Source organism: Hypanus sabinus, chromosome 1 (assembly GCF_030144855.1).
Source record: "Hypanus sabinus isolate sHypSab1 chromosome 1, sHypSab1.hap1, whole genome shotgun sequence".
Classification (NCBI taxonomy): domain Eukaryota; kingdom Metazoa; phylum Chordata; class Chondrichthyes; order Myliobatiformes; family Dasyatidae; genus Hypanus; species Hypanus sabinus.
The window spans coordinates 141,403,458-141,423,824 of NC_082706.1; the positions used below are offsets into that span (position 1 = coordinate 141,403,458).

The 20,367-nt window shown below is 44.3% G+C and overlaps 2 protein-coding genes across 7 annotated transcripts in view; both read left to right on the top strand.

Moving 5' to 3' along the window:
* The window catches only part of LOC132398195 (carbohydrate sulfotransferase 9-like), an 86,795-nt gene extending 75,200 nt beyond the window's left edge, over positions 1 to 11,595 (top strand). For 5 of the 6 annotated variants that reach the window (XM_059977285.1, XM_059977297.1, XM_059977302.1 and 2 more), the window contains 2 exons: positions 725 to 756; positions 1,702 to 11,595. In XM_059977285.1, the coding sequence (XP_059833268.1) occupies positions 725 to 756; positions 1,702 to 2,772 (1,103 nt within the window). In that variant the 3' untranslated portion in view covers positions 2,773 to 11,595. The remainder of the gene's footprint in view (positions 1 to 724; positions 757 to 1,701) is intronic. The other variant, XR_009513572.1, reaches the window with a different exon arrangement.
* The window catches only part of aqp4 (aquaporin 4), a 72,838-nt gene continuing 53,206 nt past the window's right edge, over positions 736 to 20,367 (top strand). The window contains exon 1 of the mRNA XM_059977360.1: positions 736 to 756. The gene's annotated coding sequence lies outside the window, so the exon portion shown is untranslated. The remainder of the gene's footprint in view (positions 757 to 20,367) is intronic.

Genomic DNA, 20,367 nt, shown 5'->3' on the forward strand with positions numbered 1-20,367 from the left:
TTACAAGGAAAAGTGTTATTAATGAAATATTTAGTTGTATTCTTTGTTTTGTTTGCCACCAGTATGTAATCACTGGGCTTCACCAGTGCCATCTTAAACCAGAAGAACAGACATGAGGAATTTCTTTCACCGGTTGGTGGTGAATCTCTGGAATTCATTGCCACAGACAGCCGTATAGGCCAAATTATTAAATATCTTTAAAGCTGAAGTTAATATGTTCCTGATTACTAAGGGCATCAAAGGATATGGGGAAAATGCAGGAGGTAGGACTGCGATTTAAATAAATCGGCCATGATCAAATGACAGATTCTACTTGATGGGCTGAATGGCCTAATTCTATTTCTGTGTCTATGGTTTAAGGTAAGGGGGAAAATTCAGAGTGGACTGGAGAGGTAGAGATTGCTGGGTATATGGAATGAACTGCCAGAGGAAGTGTTAGAGATGGGTGCAGTTACAATGTTCAAGAGTCGTTTAGACAGATACGAATCAAATGTCTGCAAATTGGACTAGCTTGGGATGTCATGGACCAGTTAGCTGAAGGACTTGTTTCCCTGCTTGTATAACTTTATGACTCTGAGGGTGTTGTCACACTGTTGGGGGTGGGGGGGGGGGATGAAGTTGAAAACTGTTGCTAACTTTTCACCAGTTTGGTGAATTCACTCTGTTCTTTAAGGCTTTATTGCTCTTCTCTACCGTTAACACAGGATATCTGCTTGTTTTCCAGGGCTGAGGATCCATCAGGACCAAATGACAAAGGTAATTGAATCCATGGGCTGATACAACATCCTGTAACTGTAAGGATTAGGCAATCAGAAACTGGCCATGTAAACATTCAATCCTTGCTCTTTCTCCGATGTACAGTATTGTCACATCTCTTTGGTGCAAATCTATTATACGTTTACTCCATTGGCTTATAATGTCAAGCTTGGGACTTAATTGTAGCCAGATCCATTTCTGGAGGTTTCCTCCCATCAATTGTCCAGTGTCTACAGGCTTTTGTATCTCCATTGAATGTTACACATTGTTTTCAGTCTGTTGATCAGGTTTTGATGTTGGTAATCCAAGTACCACCTCTCTGAGTTGCTATAATTATTCTGTTAACTTTCCCTTTGACTCTCACCAATTTTACCAATGCAGTATAGAAAGCGTGCTATCCAAATGCAATGGTAACTGCTCTGGCCAGGAGAACAAGAAATTGCAGAGAATTGAGAACGCAGTCCAGTCTATGATGAAAAGCAGCCTCCCCTCCATTTACTTCGTCTACATTGTCTCAGTAAAGCAACTGGATAATCAAAGACCCCACTCAAACCAGACATTCACTCTTCTCCCCTCTCTAATTTGGTAGATGATACAAAATCCTGAGAGTATGTTCCACCGGGCTCATGAACAGCTGTTATAAGATTTTTGAATGGACCTCTCATACAACATAGATGAACTCTTAATCTCTCAATCTTCCTCATCATGGTCTTTTCTCCTTATTTGTCTATCTGCACTGCACTCGCTCAGTAATTGCACACTATATTCTGTATTTTATTATTACTGTTCCCTGCACTACTGTAATATACTTATGTTTTGAAATGATCTGTGTGGATGAAATGCATAACAAAGCTTACTAATGTTTCTCAGTAGATGTGATAATAATGAATTAATTGCCAATTACCAAGTTTCGATTTAGTTCATCTAATTTTCTTTTCTTTGTAGTCTTGGAATAGGCAAATCAAGATCCCAGAGAAGAATTGGACAGTTTTCAAGAGTGGAAGGGTTACAGGTTATAGAGTTGACAAGGCCAGCAAAGGAAGTGCCTCAGAACCTTGGCAGTCCATTTTTAACCCAAACAGGGATTCAGCAAAGCAAAGGTTGCTTCAACAGATGAAGATGAGGAACCTTCTGCTGAAAAAGTACTTGAAGCCGATGAACCTGGCATCTTTCCAGTTGTCAAACCGGACTCTGGTTACCGATGCAGTTCATGAGGAAAGGAAGAGATTCCTGGCCAACTTTTGCAAGAAGCTTTACATCAGCAGGCGCAGGCGCTCTCTCAGCCGACTGGTATCTCAGGTTTATGTGGAGGAGAAGCACAAGCTGCTATATTGTGAGGTGCCCAAGGTGGGCTGTTCGAACTGGAAACGCATTCTGTTGGTGCTGAATGGCCTTGCCACGTCACCAGGCAACATCTCACATGATTTTGTGCACTACAGCAAGCAGCTGCGGCGCCTCGACAGCTACAGTCTCAGGGAGTCCTACGAACTACTCAACAGCTTCATCAAGGTCTTGTTTGTCAGGGACCCCATGGAAAGGCTGGTGTCTGCTTTCCGTGACAAGTTCGAACACCCCAACAGCTACTACCACCCAGTATTTGGCAGGGAGATCTTAAAAAAGTACAGAGCCAATGCCAGTGCTGAGGCTCTCCGAACAGGCTCGGGTGTGACTTTCAGAGAGTTTGTTCAATACCTCTTGGATCCACATAAGCCCATTGGCATGGACATCCACTGGGAACAAATTAGTAAGCTCTGCTCTCCTTGTCTGATCAATTATGACTTTATTGGAAAATTTGAGAGTTTGGAGCAGGATGCTAACTACCTCCTGAAGCTGATCGGTGCCCCTGAGGGGTTACAATTCCCAAGCTTCAAAGACAGGCACTCTTCAGATGAGAGAACTACCTCTGCTGTGGTCGAACAGTATCTTGCCCAAGTAACCTCCTCAGAGAGACAACAGATTTATAATTTCTATTATCTGGATTACCTCATGTTTAATTATTCCAAGCCATATCTTTAGCGTGGCTTTGGATTGAAAGAGTAATTTATCAACAAATATCTTTAATATATTTTGTGACGCAGAAGTTATTTTAATACTTTTCTATTGGATTGGTATAGCATTCAGTCATTTTGACTCTTCTTGATCCCAGCAGTTAATCTTTGACATAAAAGAAATTGTGAATTTCCTCAGCTGATTCATGAACATCGGCATTATGTACCAAAGCTAAACAAGTTTGGGGCTGTGGAGGAAGATGATTGAATCATCTGCTACTTTGGTTCTCTTGAAGCCTGGTCCCAGCTAAGTTGGAGCATCTAGTTTTGGTATTGATTCTCCCAGATCTGGAGTGAGAATATTCATCACCATTCGTCACAAGTAACAACTTTAAGACTTCGATGCCTTTGGTAGTTAAGCGGCTTCTGCACCCTCAGTGGCTGAAGTTAAGGCACATCCATTCTGAGGAGGTGATGGGGGTCTCTCATCAGACTCCAAAAAGTAGAACAAAGTAGAGAAAATTGAGGGGACCAGAAAGGTTGACTAGGAATCAAGATTCTGCCGTATTCTCTCACTTTACTGATAGTGAAATTTTTTTAATGTTTTTGCAGGTGGTGGACATACTTCTGAGAGTAAGTGTTGTGCAAGGCTTTTAATGGTATTTTTTAAGTTAACCCTACAGTACACCTAAGGTCATTGTAGGAATCTTTGTCATAGAATAATTCTACTTAAAATTACAGAATAAAGAACACACTCTGCATAACCTTGTCTCCTTTGGGCTTTGGGCAAAATGGGATGTATGTCAAGGGGTGGGGGATTTTTTTGAATAATTTGATTCATTTCTCTTGGTTTTTAATAGGCTTCAGTTTGGCTGAGTGAAATAGAATCAACACCATTGTGGGCCAACACATCTGTTCTATTCTGGAGATAAAAATGCATAAAGTTCACTAGCTTAGTGTAGAACAATAGAGCACAAGAATAGTCCCTTTGGCTCACAATGTCCTTGCTTAAAACAACGCCATATTAAACTAAATCTCTTCTGTCTGCACATGATCCATGTGAATACAAAATGTGCATAAGTTTGAGATTTTCTCCTGTTATATGGGAGTAGTGTTGAGATTTAGTCCACAAAACGTACCTGAATTTCCTTATTCTTTTAATAAGGAATGTAGAATCAGAATTGGATTCACATTCATTATCACTGACGTAATGAAACTTGTTTTATAGCAGCAGACAGTGACAAACTTACTATAGGAGTAGAGTATTGGGCTAAACATACATCCTTGAGGTATGTCTATGTTGATTGTCAGCGAGGAGGAGATAATATTACCGATCCATAAAGAGTGTGATCTCCCGATGAGGAAATCAAGGAGCCATTTTCAGAGAGAGGTACAGAAGCCCATGTTTTGAAGCCTGTTGATGAGTTCTGAGGGGATGATGGTTTTGAACCTCAAGCTATAGTTGATAAACGGTAGCCTGATGTGTGTATGCTGTTGTCCAGATGCCCCAAAGTCAATGGAGAGCCATTGAAATTATGTCCATTAGACTTGTTGTGGTGGCACATGGGTTGTGGTAGGTGTTGGTCCAGAAATGTGGCAAATATTTACCTGGTTCATGGAGCATTTGTGAAAGGAGCAGCAGAGATGGGTTTCATGTCAATGGACTTTCATTAGCTGCTGAATATTTCCAGCATTTGTGTTTTCTGACCCTCTTCTTGGCTTCCACCCACCTTGAATAGTGTTGTTGGGCAGGGTTGGGTGATTTCACTTGGGTGATCACATGATGTAACATGAGATAGTAGGATTTAGACATTGTTTACAAACTGACTGAAGCATTAAAAATTCAAAATCTGCAGATGCTGTAAATCTGATATAAAACCAGAAAAAGCTGGAAACTCTCAACAGGTCAGGGAGCATCTGCAGGAACAAAATTGCCAATGCTTCTAGTCAAAGATCTTAGTTGTTCCTTAATTACTGTTAAGCATTTAAGAATCATTTCATGTGACTGTGCTTTAAGTGGCTGTAGTGTATGGTGGAGAAAGTACCAGAAGCAGTATGTCTGGAAGGAAATGGTGGTAGAAATGTTGATAATCTGTATACATTCTCATTAATAAAATATCTATGTTGATTGTCCTACACTCTTTATACCTCTTTTTGCAGCAGTATTTCTTTTGTTGGTTGTGGAGTCCAATCATGAATCTTAATGCAGGGTTTCAACACGACATGTTGACAATTTCATCACCCCCACCCCACCCCCCACAGGTGCTGCTCAACCCTCTCAGTTTCTCCAGCAGATTGTTTATTGCTCAAGATCCCAGCATCTGCAGTTCTTCGTGTCTCCAGTGTAACAATGAGGGTAGGCCGACTGGAGACAACCAAGCGAAACACCACGTGAATGCAACAGAAAGCTGGAGTCACGGTGAGGATGAAGATTGCCTCAGACTGCCGGATGCCATCACCATCCCACCCCAAACCATTGGTATTCAAATCTGGAAAAACTGACACCAGTTCAAGGCCACTTGTTTGTTTGAACTATAGCTGTAGTGACTAGAGCATTGACCCTTAATCCCAAAGCTGGACAACAGGCCCCAGGAGAGGTGTGGCCAGTCATGGTCAGAAATGAAGATCAATTAACCTGGAGAGGGAAGTGATAGAATGGGCTGAATCCATATTGACCGTTCACACTAATCCCATTTTATTCTCCCCACATTCTCATCATCTCTCTCTAGATTCTATTGCTCAACCACATACTAGGAGTAATTTACCCACAGTATTATTAACCCACAATAACAGGGAGAACCTGCAAAATCAACACGTGAGGATGGAACACGATCTCTGGAGCTGTTGTGAGTCAATGACAGCTCAGACCTAGATTAATACGGTGGCGAAAGGCCGAGGTGGAGGGGTATGTGCTTTCAGATGTGGTGTTAAAGTCACATTTATTGTCATTTGCACAAGCACACATGCACAGGTGCAATGGAAAATTTCTGCTGCAGCATCACAGGTTCAGGCACTTGTCAAGTTGACATAACAGTTTATATCAGCACTGTTGATAAGACTTGTGTTCACTTGCCTATATCTACTGATGAGACCCACAGTCAGAAAATAGAACAAGGTGCAATTTGAAGAATCCTTTATTTGGTAAACTACACCAGTCTTAAAACTCAGCCGAAGCTCACACTGACCAGTACGACTATTTAAAAGGTTTACCCCAGAACAATTGAGTATTAGATTGGGGCAACAACCAGTTAGCCTGGGATTGGATTCAACTGACCACTAGGTGCTGACTGTTTTGGCTGACCGTAACAAAGACATGGGCGCAGAGTTAAGCCATACATTCCATCGTGTCTGCTCCATCATTCAGTGATGGCTGATTTATTTTCACTCTCAACCCCATTCTACCACCTACAATGCCCTGACTAATGAAGAACCTATCAACCTCAGCTTTACATACACCTAATGACATGGCCACAGCTATCTATAGCAAAAAATAACACAAACTTGCCCATCACTTTGGTGAAGATATTCCTTCTCATGAAAGGACAGCTTATTATAAGGCTGTGCCCTCTGGTCCTGGACCCTCTCTGCCCATTCAGCCTTGGCATTTCAAAATTCAGTAGGTTTCAAGTGAGATTTCCCCTTCATTTTTCTAAACTCCACTGTGTACAAGCCCTGAGCCATGAAACACTCCTCATCTGTTCAATGCTTCATTTAATATCAGAAAATGTACACAATATATGACCTGAAATTCTTACTCTGGACAGACATCCTTGAAACAAAAAAAAAACCCAAAGACTAAATGACAGTAAAAAGTTGCAATAACTCCAGAGCCCCCTGTAACCTCCAGGCACAAATAGCATCAACCCTTTCTCTTCCCTCACCCCACATATTCTAGCATAAAGCATCAGCATTCCCACCACCCACCTTGACAGTAACAGCAAAACCCCCAATCAGAGACCATGGTCTACAGTACATCAAAAGCTAACTGTTCACGCCAACGGTTTTGACATCCCACAGGCTGTCTCTCCCCCTCCCTCTGTCTTCCCTCCCCTCTCTCTACCCTCTCTCTGCGCTCCATGTCCCCCCTCCCCCCCCCCCCCCGTTCTATCATGGCTGATCCCGGATCTCACTCAACCCCATACACCTGCCTTCCCGCCATGTCCTTTGATGCCCTGGCTGATCAGGTAGCGATCAACTTCTTATAAAGACTCAGCATTATCTCCTTGCTTTTATATTCTATGCCCTCAAATGAATGCCAACATTGCATTTGCCTTCTTTACCACAGAATCAATCTGTAAATTAATCTGGGAGTCTTGCACGAGGACTCTTAAGTTTCTTTGCACCTCTGGTGTTTGAACCGTCTCCCCATTTAGATAATAGTCCACATTATTGTTCCTTTTTCCAAAATGCATTCTCATACATTTCCCAACAATGTATTCAATCTGCCACTTTTTTGCCCATTCTTCCAATTTGTCTAAGTCCTGCTGTGGTCATATTGTTTCCTCAGCACTATCTAACCCCTGCCCCACCCATCTTTGTATCATCTGCAAACTTTGCCACAAAACCATCAACATTATCTGAATCATTGGTAAACAATGTGAAAAGTAGTGGTCCCAATACTGGCCCCTGAGGAACACCACTAGTCACCGGCAGCCATCCAGAAAAGGCCCTCTTTATTCCCACTTGCTGCCTCCTGCCTGTCAGCCATTCCTGTATCCATGCCCATATCTTTCATGTAATGCCATAGGATTTTATCTTGTTAAGCAGCCTCACGTGTGGCACCTTATCAAAAGCCTACTGAAAGTCCAAGTAAGTGACATCCACTGCCTCTCCTTTGTCCACTCTGCTTGTTACTTCCTTGAAGAACTCTTAACAGATTTATCAGGCAAGATTTCCCTTTACAGAAAACATGCTGACTTTGACTTATTTTCTCATTAGTCTACAAGTACCCTGAAACCTCATCCTGAATAATAGAAATTTCCTTTCTTTTGCCTTCCTCCCTTAAAGAGTGGAGTGACATTTGCAATCTTCCAGTCCTCATGGACCATGCCAGAACCACGTGAATCTTGGAAGATCATAAGAGATCTGTTACCTCTTCAGCAACCTCTCTCAGGACTCTGGGATGTAGTCCATCTAGTCAAGGTGACTTATCCACCTTAAGCACTTTTTTCCTTTGTAATAGCAATGGCACTCACTCCTGCTCCGTGGCACTCATGGGCCTCTGGCACACTGCTAGTGTCTTCCACAGCGAAGACTGATGCAAAGTACCCACTAAGTTGATCTGCCATTTCATTGACCCCCATTACTATCTCATCAGTATGATTTTCCAATGGTCCAATATCAACTCTCACCTCCCTTTTGCTCTTTATATAACTGAAAAAACTTCTGGTATCCTGTATTGGCCAGTTTGCCCTTTTATTTAATCTTTTCCCTTCTTATAGCTTTTTTAGTTGCCTTTTGTGGGATTTTTAAAGCTTCCCAATCATCCATCTTTCTGCTCACCTTTGCTACCTTATTTGTCCTTTCCCCGGCTTTTATTCAGTCTTTAACTTCCCTGTCAGCCATAGTTGCCCACCCCTGTTATTTGAGAACAACTACTTCAGTAGGACATACCTATCCTGCGCTTTGTGAGCTTTTCCACTGAAACTTAAGCCATCTCTGTTCTGTCGTCATCCCTGCCGATACCTTCCTCCAATCTACCTGGCTCCTCTCTCACACCTCTGTAATTCCCTTTATTCCACTGTGATGCTGATACACGTGACTTGTGCTTCTCCCTCTCAAATTGAATTCAGTCATATTAAAATCTCCTAAGGGTTCCTTTACATTAAGCTCCCTAATTAGACCTGGATTATGAAACAACACCCAATCTAAAACGGCTTCTCCCCAAGTAGGCTCAAGGACAAGCTGCTCTAAAAAGCTATCTCATTCCCTCTGTTGTGATCTGACACCAACCTGATCTTCCCAATCCCCTTGCATATAAGTCCCCCATTACAATTGTGTCATTACCCTTATTACATGCCTTTTCCAGCTCCCTTTGCAATCTCAACCCCATATTTCAGCTATTATTTGGAGGTCTATATATGATTACTATGTTTTTTTACCCCTTGCAGTCTCTTAACTCCACCCACAAAGATTCAACATTCTCTGACCCTATGTCATCTCTTTCTAAAGACATAATTCCATCTCTTACCGACAGAGCCGCAGCACTGCCTCTGATAGGACCCCAAATATTAATCCTTTCGTTCCTGGGATCATTCTCACGAACCTCCTGGACCTTCTCCAATACCAGCTCATCAATGTCATACACTGTAGTCAGTGTGTTGTTTGTGGGCTCTCCCTGTGACTGCTTTTCCACCTGCAACCTGTTTGAACTGCAGATGATATTGTCCAAAATGTTCTTCAGAAGTCAATGAAGAGGCACAAATCTTCTGGTCACACGCACTTCATAGTACAGGTCACATACAGCCTGCCAGCAGCAGCAAGCCGAGAAAAGAGGAAGCAGAAGAACAATGAACTAAAGGCTTGAGACTTCAGGGTCCCTCTTTATTCTGAAAACCAGTGTCAGTTTTCTCTGGTGCGAAGAGTGTGCTGTGACATCTCAGACCAACAGGTAAAGAAACTACATAAGTATAGAACCAGCTGTACTACAAATGACTGAAATTTCACTGAACATTTTCAAATGGGTGATCTACAATCATATAAGCAAGCATAAAGAAAGTTAAACTGCAAGGAAATACCGTTTTGGATGCTAATCCAACAATCCCAAAGATGGCCTGCTTAATAGGATAGAGTAGAGTCATACGAGTTAGAAGCAGGCTCTTTGACCCATCTTATCAATGCTAACCAAGATTACTATCTAAGCTGGTTCTATTTGCTGAGTGTGCAAAGAGGATAGTTTTGAGTGGACACAAGAAGAAGTTGAGGGAATTCTGCAGATCAAGCAGCATCGACAGAGCAAAGCGAACAGTTGGCATTTTAGGTTGACACCCTTTATCAGGACTGAAAAGGAAGAGAAAAGTTTGCCCAGCTCTAGTCCCATTTTACCTACGTGCCCCACCTCTATTGTCCCCTCCATCACCTACATCCCCATTACTTGTATCACACCTCTCGCCCACCTTTTTATAATGGCTAACTCCTTCCCTGCATCCCCTATTCCAGTCCTGATGAAAGGTCTCAAACTAAAATGTTGACTCTCTATTCTCCCTTTTTAGATCCTGCTTGACCCATTGAATTGCTCCAGTACGTTGTTGGAGAACAGGATTGTCCTGAGATAAGACATGGATTGAATGGGCAGAATGGCCAGTCTTTATGTGGAAGAATGATATGAAATACACCAAGTTGTTTTCTGTTAATTTCATCTGAATTCTGCCACTAGTCTTTTTTGCAAAGGTTTAATAAAGCAATTATTTAAAATTTCATAATTCAGCTATTTTATTTCCATTAGAAGCCACTATAGTTTCTCTAACAACCTGTCCAGTTGAGAAAGATTTAGATCAGATTAGCTCAGTATAAACCAGGATACAAGGAAATAGCTTGTTCACGTGAAGCTTACAAAGTAAAGAGTATACATGATAATGACAATAAATACAGCAACAAGTGCAAAACAACAGAACAGTGGAAAGGATCCCTAATGTTTCAAGGTAGTTCCTAGATATACTGTCAAACATAATTTAACCTGAAGCAATATTACAGCTGGTCAATGGAATGGGTGTTGGGGAGCAGATGATCATTTCAGGCAAGTGGTAGGGATTGGGGGCATAGAATATGAGTTGCCTTGTTATGTTGAAACCTTACAAAACACTGCTCTGACCTAACTTGGGGGTTATCAGTGCAGTGTTGGTCACCACACTATAGGCTGTGCTGAAGAGAGTGCAGATGATATTCACCAGGATGTTACCAGACCTGAGGATTGTATTTATGGAGTAACTCTGGACAGGCTGGGCTTGTTTTTCTTGGAGCAAAGGAGGCTGAAGATGCCCTAAAGGAGGTGTAAAATATGAAAGGCATAGTACAGTATAGTCAAAACCTTTTTTCCTGTAGTCAGGATATCAAAAACAAAAGAGCACAGGTATGAGGTGAGAGAATTGAATTTAAAAGGGCAAGTTTTTTTTTACACAGGGGTGGTTGATATCTGACACTTACCTCCAGAGAAGATATGGAATCATTGTTTTTACAGGACATGTGGACAGTTACTTAAGTAGGCAAAGTATAGTAAGATATGGACTTAATGCAGGACGGTTAGTCTAAATGGACAAAGCTGATAGCGTACAAAAAGTCTGTGTCCATCTTGTTGAATCAGAATCAGGTTTATTATCATTGGCATGTGTGGTGAATTTTGTTAACTTAGCAGCAGCAGTTCAATGCAATACATAATCTAGCAGAGAGAAAAAATAATAATAATAATAATAATAAATAAACAAGTAAATTAATTGTGTATATTGAATAGATTTTTAAAAATGTGCAAAAACAGAAATACTGTATATTTAAAAAAAGTGAGGTAGTGTCCAAAGCATCAATGCCCATTTAGGAATCGGATGGCAGAGGGGAAGAAGCTGTTCCTGAATTGCTGAATGAGTGCCTTCAGGCTTCTGTATCTCCTACCTGACGGTAACAGTGAAAAAAGGGCATGCCCTGGGTGCTGGGGGTCCATAATAATGGACGTAGCCTTTCTGAGACACCCGCTCCCTGAAGATGCCCTGGGTACTTTGTAGGCTTGTACCCAAGAGGGAGCTGACTAGATTTACAATCCTTACTGTGAGCTTGACTGTCAATGGCAACATCAGTACTTATTATCCATCCCTAATCCACCCCTAAATTGAGGAGGCAGATAATAATCAACCATTTTTGTAGGTCAGAATCAGGTTAATTGTCACAAATGTATGATGTGAAATTTGTTGTTTTGTGGCAGGCACAAAATTACTATAATTATAAACATTAATGAAAAGTGCGAAAAAAAGTTCAAGGTAATGTCCTGGGTTCATGGACCATTCAGAAACCTGATGGTGGAGGGGAAGAAGCTGTTCCTGCATCATTGAGAATGGGTCTTCAGGCTCCTGTTCCTCTTCCCCAATGGTAGTAATAGAATGAAGCCATGTCCTGGGTGCCGAGGGTCCTCAGTGATGGATCATCTTCCCTTCTTCGGCTGTCCATGGATTTCGATGTTGACTGTGCTGAGAGTTTAGGCACGTTTATGGGCCACCAGACCAGCACTGGATCAGCACTGTCTCCCACATCGGTTGCATTTGTGATTTGACTTGTCTAGCACTGAATGTCTGCGTTCATGATCTGCTTCATATTTCTTCTGCCTTTTCTCCTCGATAGCTGGGATTGACTTCTTGACAATGCAGCGCCAACAACTTCTGTCCAAAGCATCTTTCTCCTAGGTGTTGACATTCATGTCAGTGTTCTTCATATGGCACTTGAGCTCATCTTTGTAGCACAGCTTCTGAGCACCATGCTTCCTGTTTCCTTCATGTAGCTCGCCATAGAAAACAGCTTTGGGTAAACGCTCATTCTTGTGACATGACCAGTCCAACACAGCTGAGAAGCTGTGATGAGTGATTCTGCGCTGATTGTCCCAGCACGTTTGAGCACCTCCACATCTGGTGCCTTCTCTGGCCTGAAGTCCTCGGGAGGGCCCCCACTCTGTGAGGCTTGCATGCCAAAGGAACCCTTCTCAACCATATGAACAGGGGAAAAAAAGCGAAAAAAAGACTTTCATCCATACAATTCACACTTATGAACTGTTCACAAAGAGTTGTTGAAATGGACTTCTCTTGCTACACAGAAGCAACAAATATTGATTTTATATCCACAAAAATGGTAGCAGAGGGAAAATCTGTTTTCATAATGAATTTAGTGATGGATACTGTCTTCTTGAAGCACCACCTTTTGTAGGTGTTCTCGCTGGTGGGGAGGCTTGTGCTTGTGATGGAGCTGGCTGAGTCAACAACGCTGTGCAGCCTCTTGTACAGTGGAGACCGTGATGCAAGCAGTCTGAATGCTCTCCAGACCCCTGAATCTCTGGGTTCACTTTGAGGCCAGTCTACATAGACTACTTACCCATACTATAGAGGTGAATGAGAAGTATCTTTACCTCAGTCCTACCGTGTCAGTCACTGAGATTGTTACTTTAATCAAAAAGATCCAGGTTCAATTACCTGAATTTAAATTCTCTAGCTACGTACCAGAACTGAAACCCATGACCCTGGATCTTGAAGGGAGGGGTACGTGAGTTAGAGAGATCAGAAGCTTAAAATGGAAATCTGGATCTCACGGGTCACGGTAATTAAACACACAGCCACAGCCGATGAAGATCCATGTACAGGGATTATCGAGAGGCCAGAAATGTTATTCCATCCTTCTGGACTGTATCTGAACTCAAGCTGCAATGACTAAAGGTCAGTGTTTAATCCACTGGGTAGCAGACTCAGTTACTTACATAATAATCTAAGGACTGAATTCTGGCATTTTGACTTTTTATATATTCTGGCAGATAGTCTTAAATAACTTTTTTTTAAAATCTGACATCAGTTGATTATCCAACAAATCCTGGGAACAGCATAAAAAACATGTTGTTTAATCACCAGAAATAAAATTTGCTGTTATGTTTAATGAGCAATTAATGTGGCTATGCGGCGATCTTTGCAAAGTTAATTGTGATATAGTGCAAATCGGCCAGCAAATTATGCGGCTGCACAACATTCCCACCACATCTCTCAGTCCACAGGATTTGGTGGATAATCAACTGATGTATCAGATTTTTTAAAAAAAGTAATTTAAGACTATCTACCAAAATGTTTATCAAGGTGAAATGCCACAAATCAGTCCACAGGTTATTATGTAAGTAATCAATGCATTGCCAGTCTTGAATTATATACCTTAATCCAGTTCCTGTAGGATAGCAATTTTAAAAATGTGAAGTGTGAGATATTTTTTCAAAAAATTTTCTGGATGTATATTTTCTCTCATTTATTTTAAATCAGTTTCTTTCACTCTGTACTCCTCTTCCCATGTCCTAATTCTACTGATTTCCTGGAATCACAGAATGGTCACACTACATTCGGCCTATCATGTCATGTCTAGCACAATCCATTCAGTTCCATTCCTCCACTCTTTCTCCCTTGTAATGTAGATCCCAATTCCCTTTGCAAAGCTCTGGTTAATTTCTATAGGCAGTGTGTTTCAGGTCCTAGCCAGTCCCTAACTATTGAAGAAATGCTTTCCTTCTCATTTTTCCATTTTTCTGTCACCCGGTCATAGAATCATACATCATGGAGAGAGGTCCCTATATGGAACAAACTATCAGAGGAAGTGGTAGAGTTGGGTACAATTACAATGTATAAAAGACATGAATGGAATGGACAAATGGAGCTGGTGTAGCTTGGCACCATTGGTCAGCATGGAAGATTTGGGCCGAAGGGATCTATGTATTTATGCAATAGCCACCACTAAGTGTGAAAAACAAAGTCCCTCTCACCCAATTCTGAGTTCAAAACTAGACTCCCTTGCCCTGAGAAAGGGGCTTTGACTATCTCTCCCATCTGTGCCTTCATAATTTTATAAGGCCTCACAAAGTCATTCATCAGCCGGTGAGACACTTCGGTGAGAATAGACACGGCCTCTCCAACATTCCCTTATTAACTACCGCCGTCCAGGCAACGTCCTGCTGAATCCTTTCTGCACCTTCGCTACTGCTACCAAATCTTCAAAGCAACTGCTAATGAAGCAGTCTGTCCTTGCGATGGTCTGATTCCGAATGTGCATGCTCCTGCCTACTTCAACAGGGCTGAGGTTGAGAGGGTTGAGAGTTTCCAGTTCCTAGGTGTGAACATCCCCAATAACCTGTCCTGACCCAACCATGTTGACGTCACGGACTAAAAAGCTCACCCACACCTCTATTTCATCAGGTGGTTAAAGAAATTTGGCTTGTCTCTTAAAATTGACTGATCAATTCCTATTGAGGCATCATAGAAAACATTCTGTCTGGATGCATATGGCAGCTGCTCTGCACGTAACCACAAGAAACAACAAAGAATGGCTGAGAGAGCTGAACACATCACAGGAACCAGCCTCACCTCTATGGACACAGTTTAAGGTTCTTCCTGCCTTAGTAAAGCAGCCAGCATAATCAAAGACTCTATGCACCACTCTCTTCTCCTCTCTCCCATGGGCTGAAGATACAGAGATCTAAAAGCACATACTGTGGCGACCCATTTCCTGGCACATCCGAACCGGCTCACAATTAGATAGCCTATGGGGGTTTGCGAGCACAGAGCTTTGGAGCCTCTGCACCACGGGGGGCAGGTTGAGGGAGACATAAAAGTGAGGCTGAGGATTTCGAATAAAGTTTTTTCCTTCGACTGCAGTTACCGACTCCGTGTCGTAATTTTAGCGCTGCGTGTAGCACACCGCTAAAATTGGTGACCCCGACGGTCCAAACGATTTTTGGACCAGAAATGACCGACGCCGCCTCCGTTCATGCGGTTTCGTTGAAACTGCCGGGTTTCTGGACACAGCGACCGAACCTATGGTTCCAGCAAGCCGAAGCCCAATTCCACGTTCGCCAGATCACCTCAGAAGACACCCGCTACTACTATGTGGTGAGCTCCCTCGACCAGGACACAGCGGCCCAGGTCGCGGAGTTCGTACAGTCGCCCCCGGCAGACGGCAAGTACACGGAATTCAAAGCCCTGCTCCTCAGGACTTTCGGACTCTCACGGCGCGAGCGGGCTGCCCGTTTACTGCACCTGGATGGCTTGGGCGACAGACCTCCATCGGCTTTAATGAATGAGATGTTGTCTCTGGCCGACGGACACACACCCTGCCTCATGTTTGAGCAGGCATTCCTGGAACAGCTGCCCGAGGACATACGCCTGCTGCTGTCCGACGCGGATTTCAGTGACCCCCGGAAGGTGGCAGCCCGGGCGGACTTGCTGTGGAACGCCAAAAAGGTGAGCGGGGCGTCCATCGCACAGATCACCAGACCACGCTCCCAGCAGCAAACCAGTCCAGGCCCGGCCGCAGAGCCCGCCAACCCCTGGCCCAAGGAACACTGGTGCTTCTACCACCAGCGGTGGGGCGCAGAAGCCCGCCGTTGTCGCCCGCCCTGCAAGTTCCCGGGAAACGCCAGGGCCAGCCGCTGCTGATGGCTACGGCAGCTGGCCATCGGGATAGCCTCCTGTGTGTGTGGGATAGAAGGTCGGGACGCCGGTTTTTGGTCGATACTGGTGCCGAGCAAGGACATTACCTGGGACGAGGAGTCCGCCGCCGCTTTCATTCAAATGAAGGAAGCTTTGGCGAACGCCGCAATGCTAGTACATCCCAGAATGGACGCCCCTACCGCCCTCACAGTGGACCCATCTAACACGGCAGTCGGTGGGGTGCTGGAGCAACTCATCGCAGGTCGCTGGCAACCCCTGGCATTTTTCAGCAAACACCTGCGACCACCCGAGCTCAAGTACAGTGCTTTCGACTGGGAACTGTTGGCGCTCTACCTGGCAATCCGGCATTTCAGGTACATCCTGGAAGGTCGGCCCTTCACCGCATTCACGGACCACAAACCGCTTACCTTTGCGTTTACGAAAGCGTCCGACCCCTGGTCGTCCCGCCAGCAATGTCACCTGTCCTACATCTCTGAATACACGACAGATGTCCGGCACGTCTCGGGTAAGGACAATGTCGTGGCGGATGCGCTCTCTCGCCCTACCGTTCATGCCCTTTCCCAAGGGGTAGACTTTGAGGCACTGGCAGAGGCGCAGCAGGTGGATGAGGAGATTCCGAGTTACAGAACCGCAGTCTCCGGTTTGCAGCTCCAGGACCTCCCCGTAGGCCCGGGTGAGAGGACCATACTCTGTGACGTCGCCACCGGCCAGCCCCGTCCCGTCGTCCCGACAGCCTGGCGGCACCGTGTTTTCGACTCCATTCATAACTTGGCACATCCCTCCATCTGGATGACTGTCCGGATGGTTTCCAGCAGGTTTGTTTGGCACGGACTCCGCAAACAGGTCAGTGAATGGGCCAAAACGTGCATGCACTGCTAGACGGCCAAGGTGCAGCGGCACACCAAAGCCCCACCGCAGCAGTTCCATCCCGCCCACCGGCGTTTCGACCACATTCATGTGGATATCGTGGGCCCCCTGCCAGTGTCGCGCGGAGCGCGTTACCTCCTGACTATCGTGGACCGGTTCACAAGATGGCCAGAGGCGGTCCTGCTCACCGACACCACCTCCGAATCTTGCGCCCGAGCCCTGATCACCACCTGGATATCTCGCTTTGGTGTACCGGCCCACATTACCTCCAACAGAGGCGCCCAGTTCACCTCCAGCCTGTGGTCAGCTATGGCCAGCCTTTTGGGGACTCAGCTGCACCACACAACTGCCTACCACCCACAGTCGAACGGGCTAGTGGAGCGTTTCCACCGTCACCTGAAGTCGGCCCTCATGGCCCGCCTGCGAGGAGCCAACTGGGCGGACGAGCTTCGCTGGGTCCTACTCGGCATCCGCACAGCGCCCAAGGACGACCTGCACGCCTCGTCGGCCGAGTTGGTATACGGCGCGCACCTGGTCATCCCTGGGGAGTTCCTACCAGCCCCACGGGGGCAAGAGGAAGATCCCGCAGCAGTCCTGGGCAGACTACGCGAGAAGCTCGGTAACCTGGCCCCCATACCCACTTCACAGCACGGGCGAAACCCGACCTGCGTACCCAAAGACCTGCAGAACTGTAAGTTTGTGTTTGTATGAAGGGGCGGGCATCGGCCACCGCTGCAGCGGCCATACGAGGGGCCGTTTATGGTGCTCCGGAACAACGGGTCCACGTTCGTGCTGGACGTTGGGGGGAAAGAGGAGGTTTTCACGGTGGACCGCCTCAAACCGGCCCATGTGGACCTGGCGCAACCGGCCAAGTTTTTGGCACCTCGGCGCAGAGGCCGACCTCCCAAGCAGGTTCCGGCCCAGACTGTGGACATTGGGGGGTGTATCGCCGGTTCTGGGGGGGGTTATGTGGCGACCCATTTCCTGGCACATCCGTACCGGCTCACAATTAGATAGCCTACGGGGGTTTGCGAGCACAGAGCTTTGGAGCCTCTGCGCCACGGGGGGCAGGTTGAGGGAGGCTTAAAAGTGAGGCTGAGGATTTCGAATAAAGTTTTTTCCTTCGACTGCAGTTATCGACTCCGTGTTGTAATTTTAGCGCTGCGTGTAGCACACCGCTACAATACCACCAGACTCAAAAACGACTTCTGTCCCACTGTTATCAGATTTCTGAACTGACCTTGTACGATAAGATGGACTCTTGGCCTCACAGTCTACCTTGTTATGATTTTGCACTTAATCATTTACCTATACTGCACACTTTCGGTAGCTTTCACACTTTATTCTACATTGCTATTGTTTTACCTTACTCTAGCTCAATACACTATGTAGTGATTTGATCTGTATGAACAATATGCTAGGCAAGCTTTTCACTGTATCTTTTTACATGTGATAATGATCCATTACCAATTATTCCTTCTCAATCTTCAGTCCCACTGGTTAGGGACATTATTTGTTGACAAAATAGGTACCCCCCAAAATATATAAATTATTAATGACTTTCAATCCCAGCAGGTAACTATAATTGTAGCCTTGGGTGGAGCTGTCAGCTACAAAATTTTAAAACAGGCAGAGTTCATATTTTTCAGAATTCACTGTTAAGAGCATAGGGGATATGGGATTAAATGGTTGGATGTTCCACCAATCAGGTAGAGGCACAACGGACTAAGTTATCTCTTTCTATGATGTAGGATGGTAAAGCAAACTTTAGTGTCAACTCTGTGACCCTTTGAGTTTGGACCAACGGGTGGTGGGATCTCATTGAAACCTACAGAATATCAAAAGGCCTGGATAAAACGGACATGGAGAGTAATTTCCATCAGTAGGAGAGTCTAGGATTTGAGAGCACAGTCTCAGAATAAAGGGACATCTCTTTAGAACTGAGATGAGGAGGAATTTCGTCAGCTAGAGGGTGGTGAATCTATGAGACGTGTTGCTGACTGTTGGGGCTAATTCACTGGATGTAGTTAAGGCCAAGATTGCTACTGGTAAGGGGGCTTAAGAGGTGTAAGGAGAAGGCAGAGAATGTGATTATAAAATTAACAGCCATGAATGAATGACGGAAAATACTTGATGGGTCAATTGGCCTAATTCTGCTGGTTGGTACATTTTGTGATTTTATGGTCAAACAAAGCACAGGATTTAAAGGTTTTTGAAAGGGCATGGGAGTTCACTTAACAGATAACAGATTAGTCATCTGGAAAAGTACTGTGAGTACAGATGTCTGATGTTGAGTTTAATACATCACTGATTTAAACATGATGTATCTGCATATGAATTTGACCAATTTGCACAGTCAGTGCATAGCACGGGATTTGGTCGTAACTGGCTGGGCTCACTCTCATGGACCTCATTAGCACCTGCGTGATGAGCCCTCTATCCACTGCAGTCAAATTCGGTAAAACTAAAGCATGACTGCTACACCAAACACCCTGTCGCGGGAGTCTGTGCTGATATCAACACAGTCGTGGGACAGAAGGTAGCAAGGAATCGTGGATCTTGACAACAAGCATTACTGTATATAATTAAATCCAAAAAGTCTTGGACTCCTTCCAATCCAGAAGTTACATCAGTTATTAGAAGAACAGAGGGAAGCATTGAAAACTGATGGGCTGCATTAGATTGCTAGTACCTTGTCAAAGACTTACAGAATGCTCAAGCTTGAACTCAAATTGACATGATGACCAAAAGAAACAGAAGCTAAATTAGACCATTCAGCCTATTGAATATGCCAATTATTCAAATATGGCTGCTATTTTTCTCAACCCCATTCTCCCACTTTCTTGTTCTAATGCTTAACCCCCTTACCAATCAAGTGTCTATCAATCAATGTCTTAATTGCACCCAATGATTTGGCCTCCACAGTCCTCTGTGGCAATGAATTCCATAGATTCACTTTTCTCTGGCTCAAGTAATTCCTCACCATCTTAGTTTTAAAGGGACGTCTCTTTATTCTGAGGCTAGGCCCTCGGATCTTAGAGATTCCTAATGGAAACTACCTCTCCACATCCACTCTATCCAAGCCTTACATTATCTGACAGGAGATTGCCCCCTTATCATTTCTAAAGTCTGTCGAATATAGGACCAGAGACATAAGACGCTCCTCCTACATTAAGCCTTTTATTCCCAGGATCATCATTGTGAACCTCCTCTGGACCATTTCCAAAAGCACATCCTTCCTTAAGTAGGAGCCCCAAAGTTGCTCACAATGAATGTCGCTAATGTCGTGAAAGTCAATAAATTATTGAGAAATTCAAAGTTAAGTTAAACCAAAACTGTGAATTTCTTAAATTCTTCAAGTACAGAAACAAGAAGTCCAAACATGAAACTGCGAGTTATTCATAGGATGTGAGTATCACTGACAAGGCCGATATTGCCTCATCACTAATTGTCCTTGAAGTGAACAGCCTGCTGGATAACTGCAGAATTGTTCTGGGCCAGGGGTCACATACAAATTGGGAACTAGATCATTTTTAGATTGTCACCATTAAAAAAAAGCTTTTTCATTCTAGATTTAATTTTTAAAATTCCCA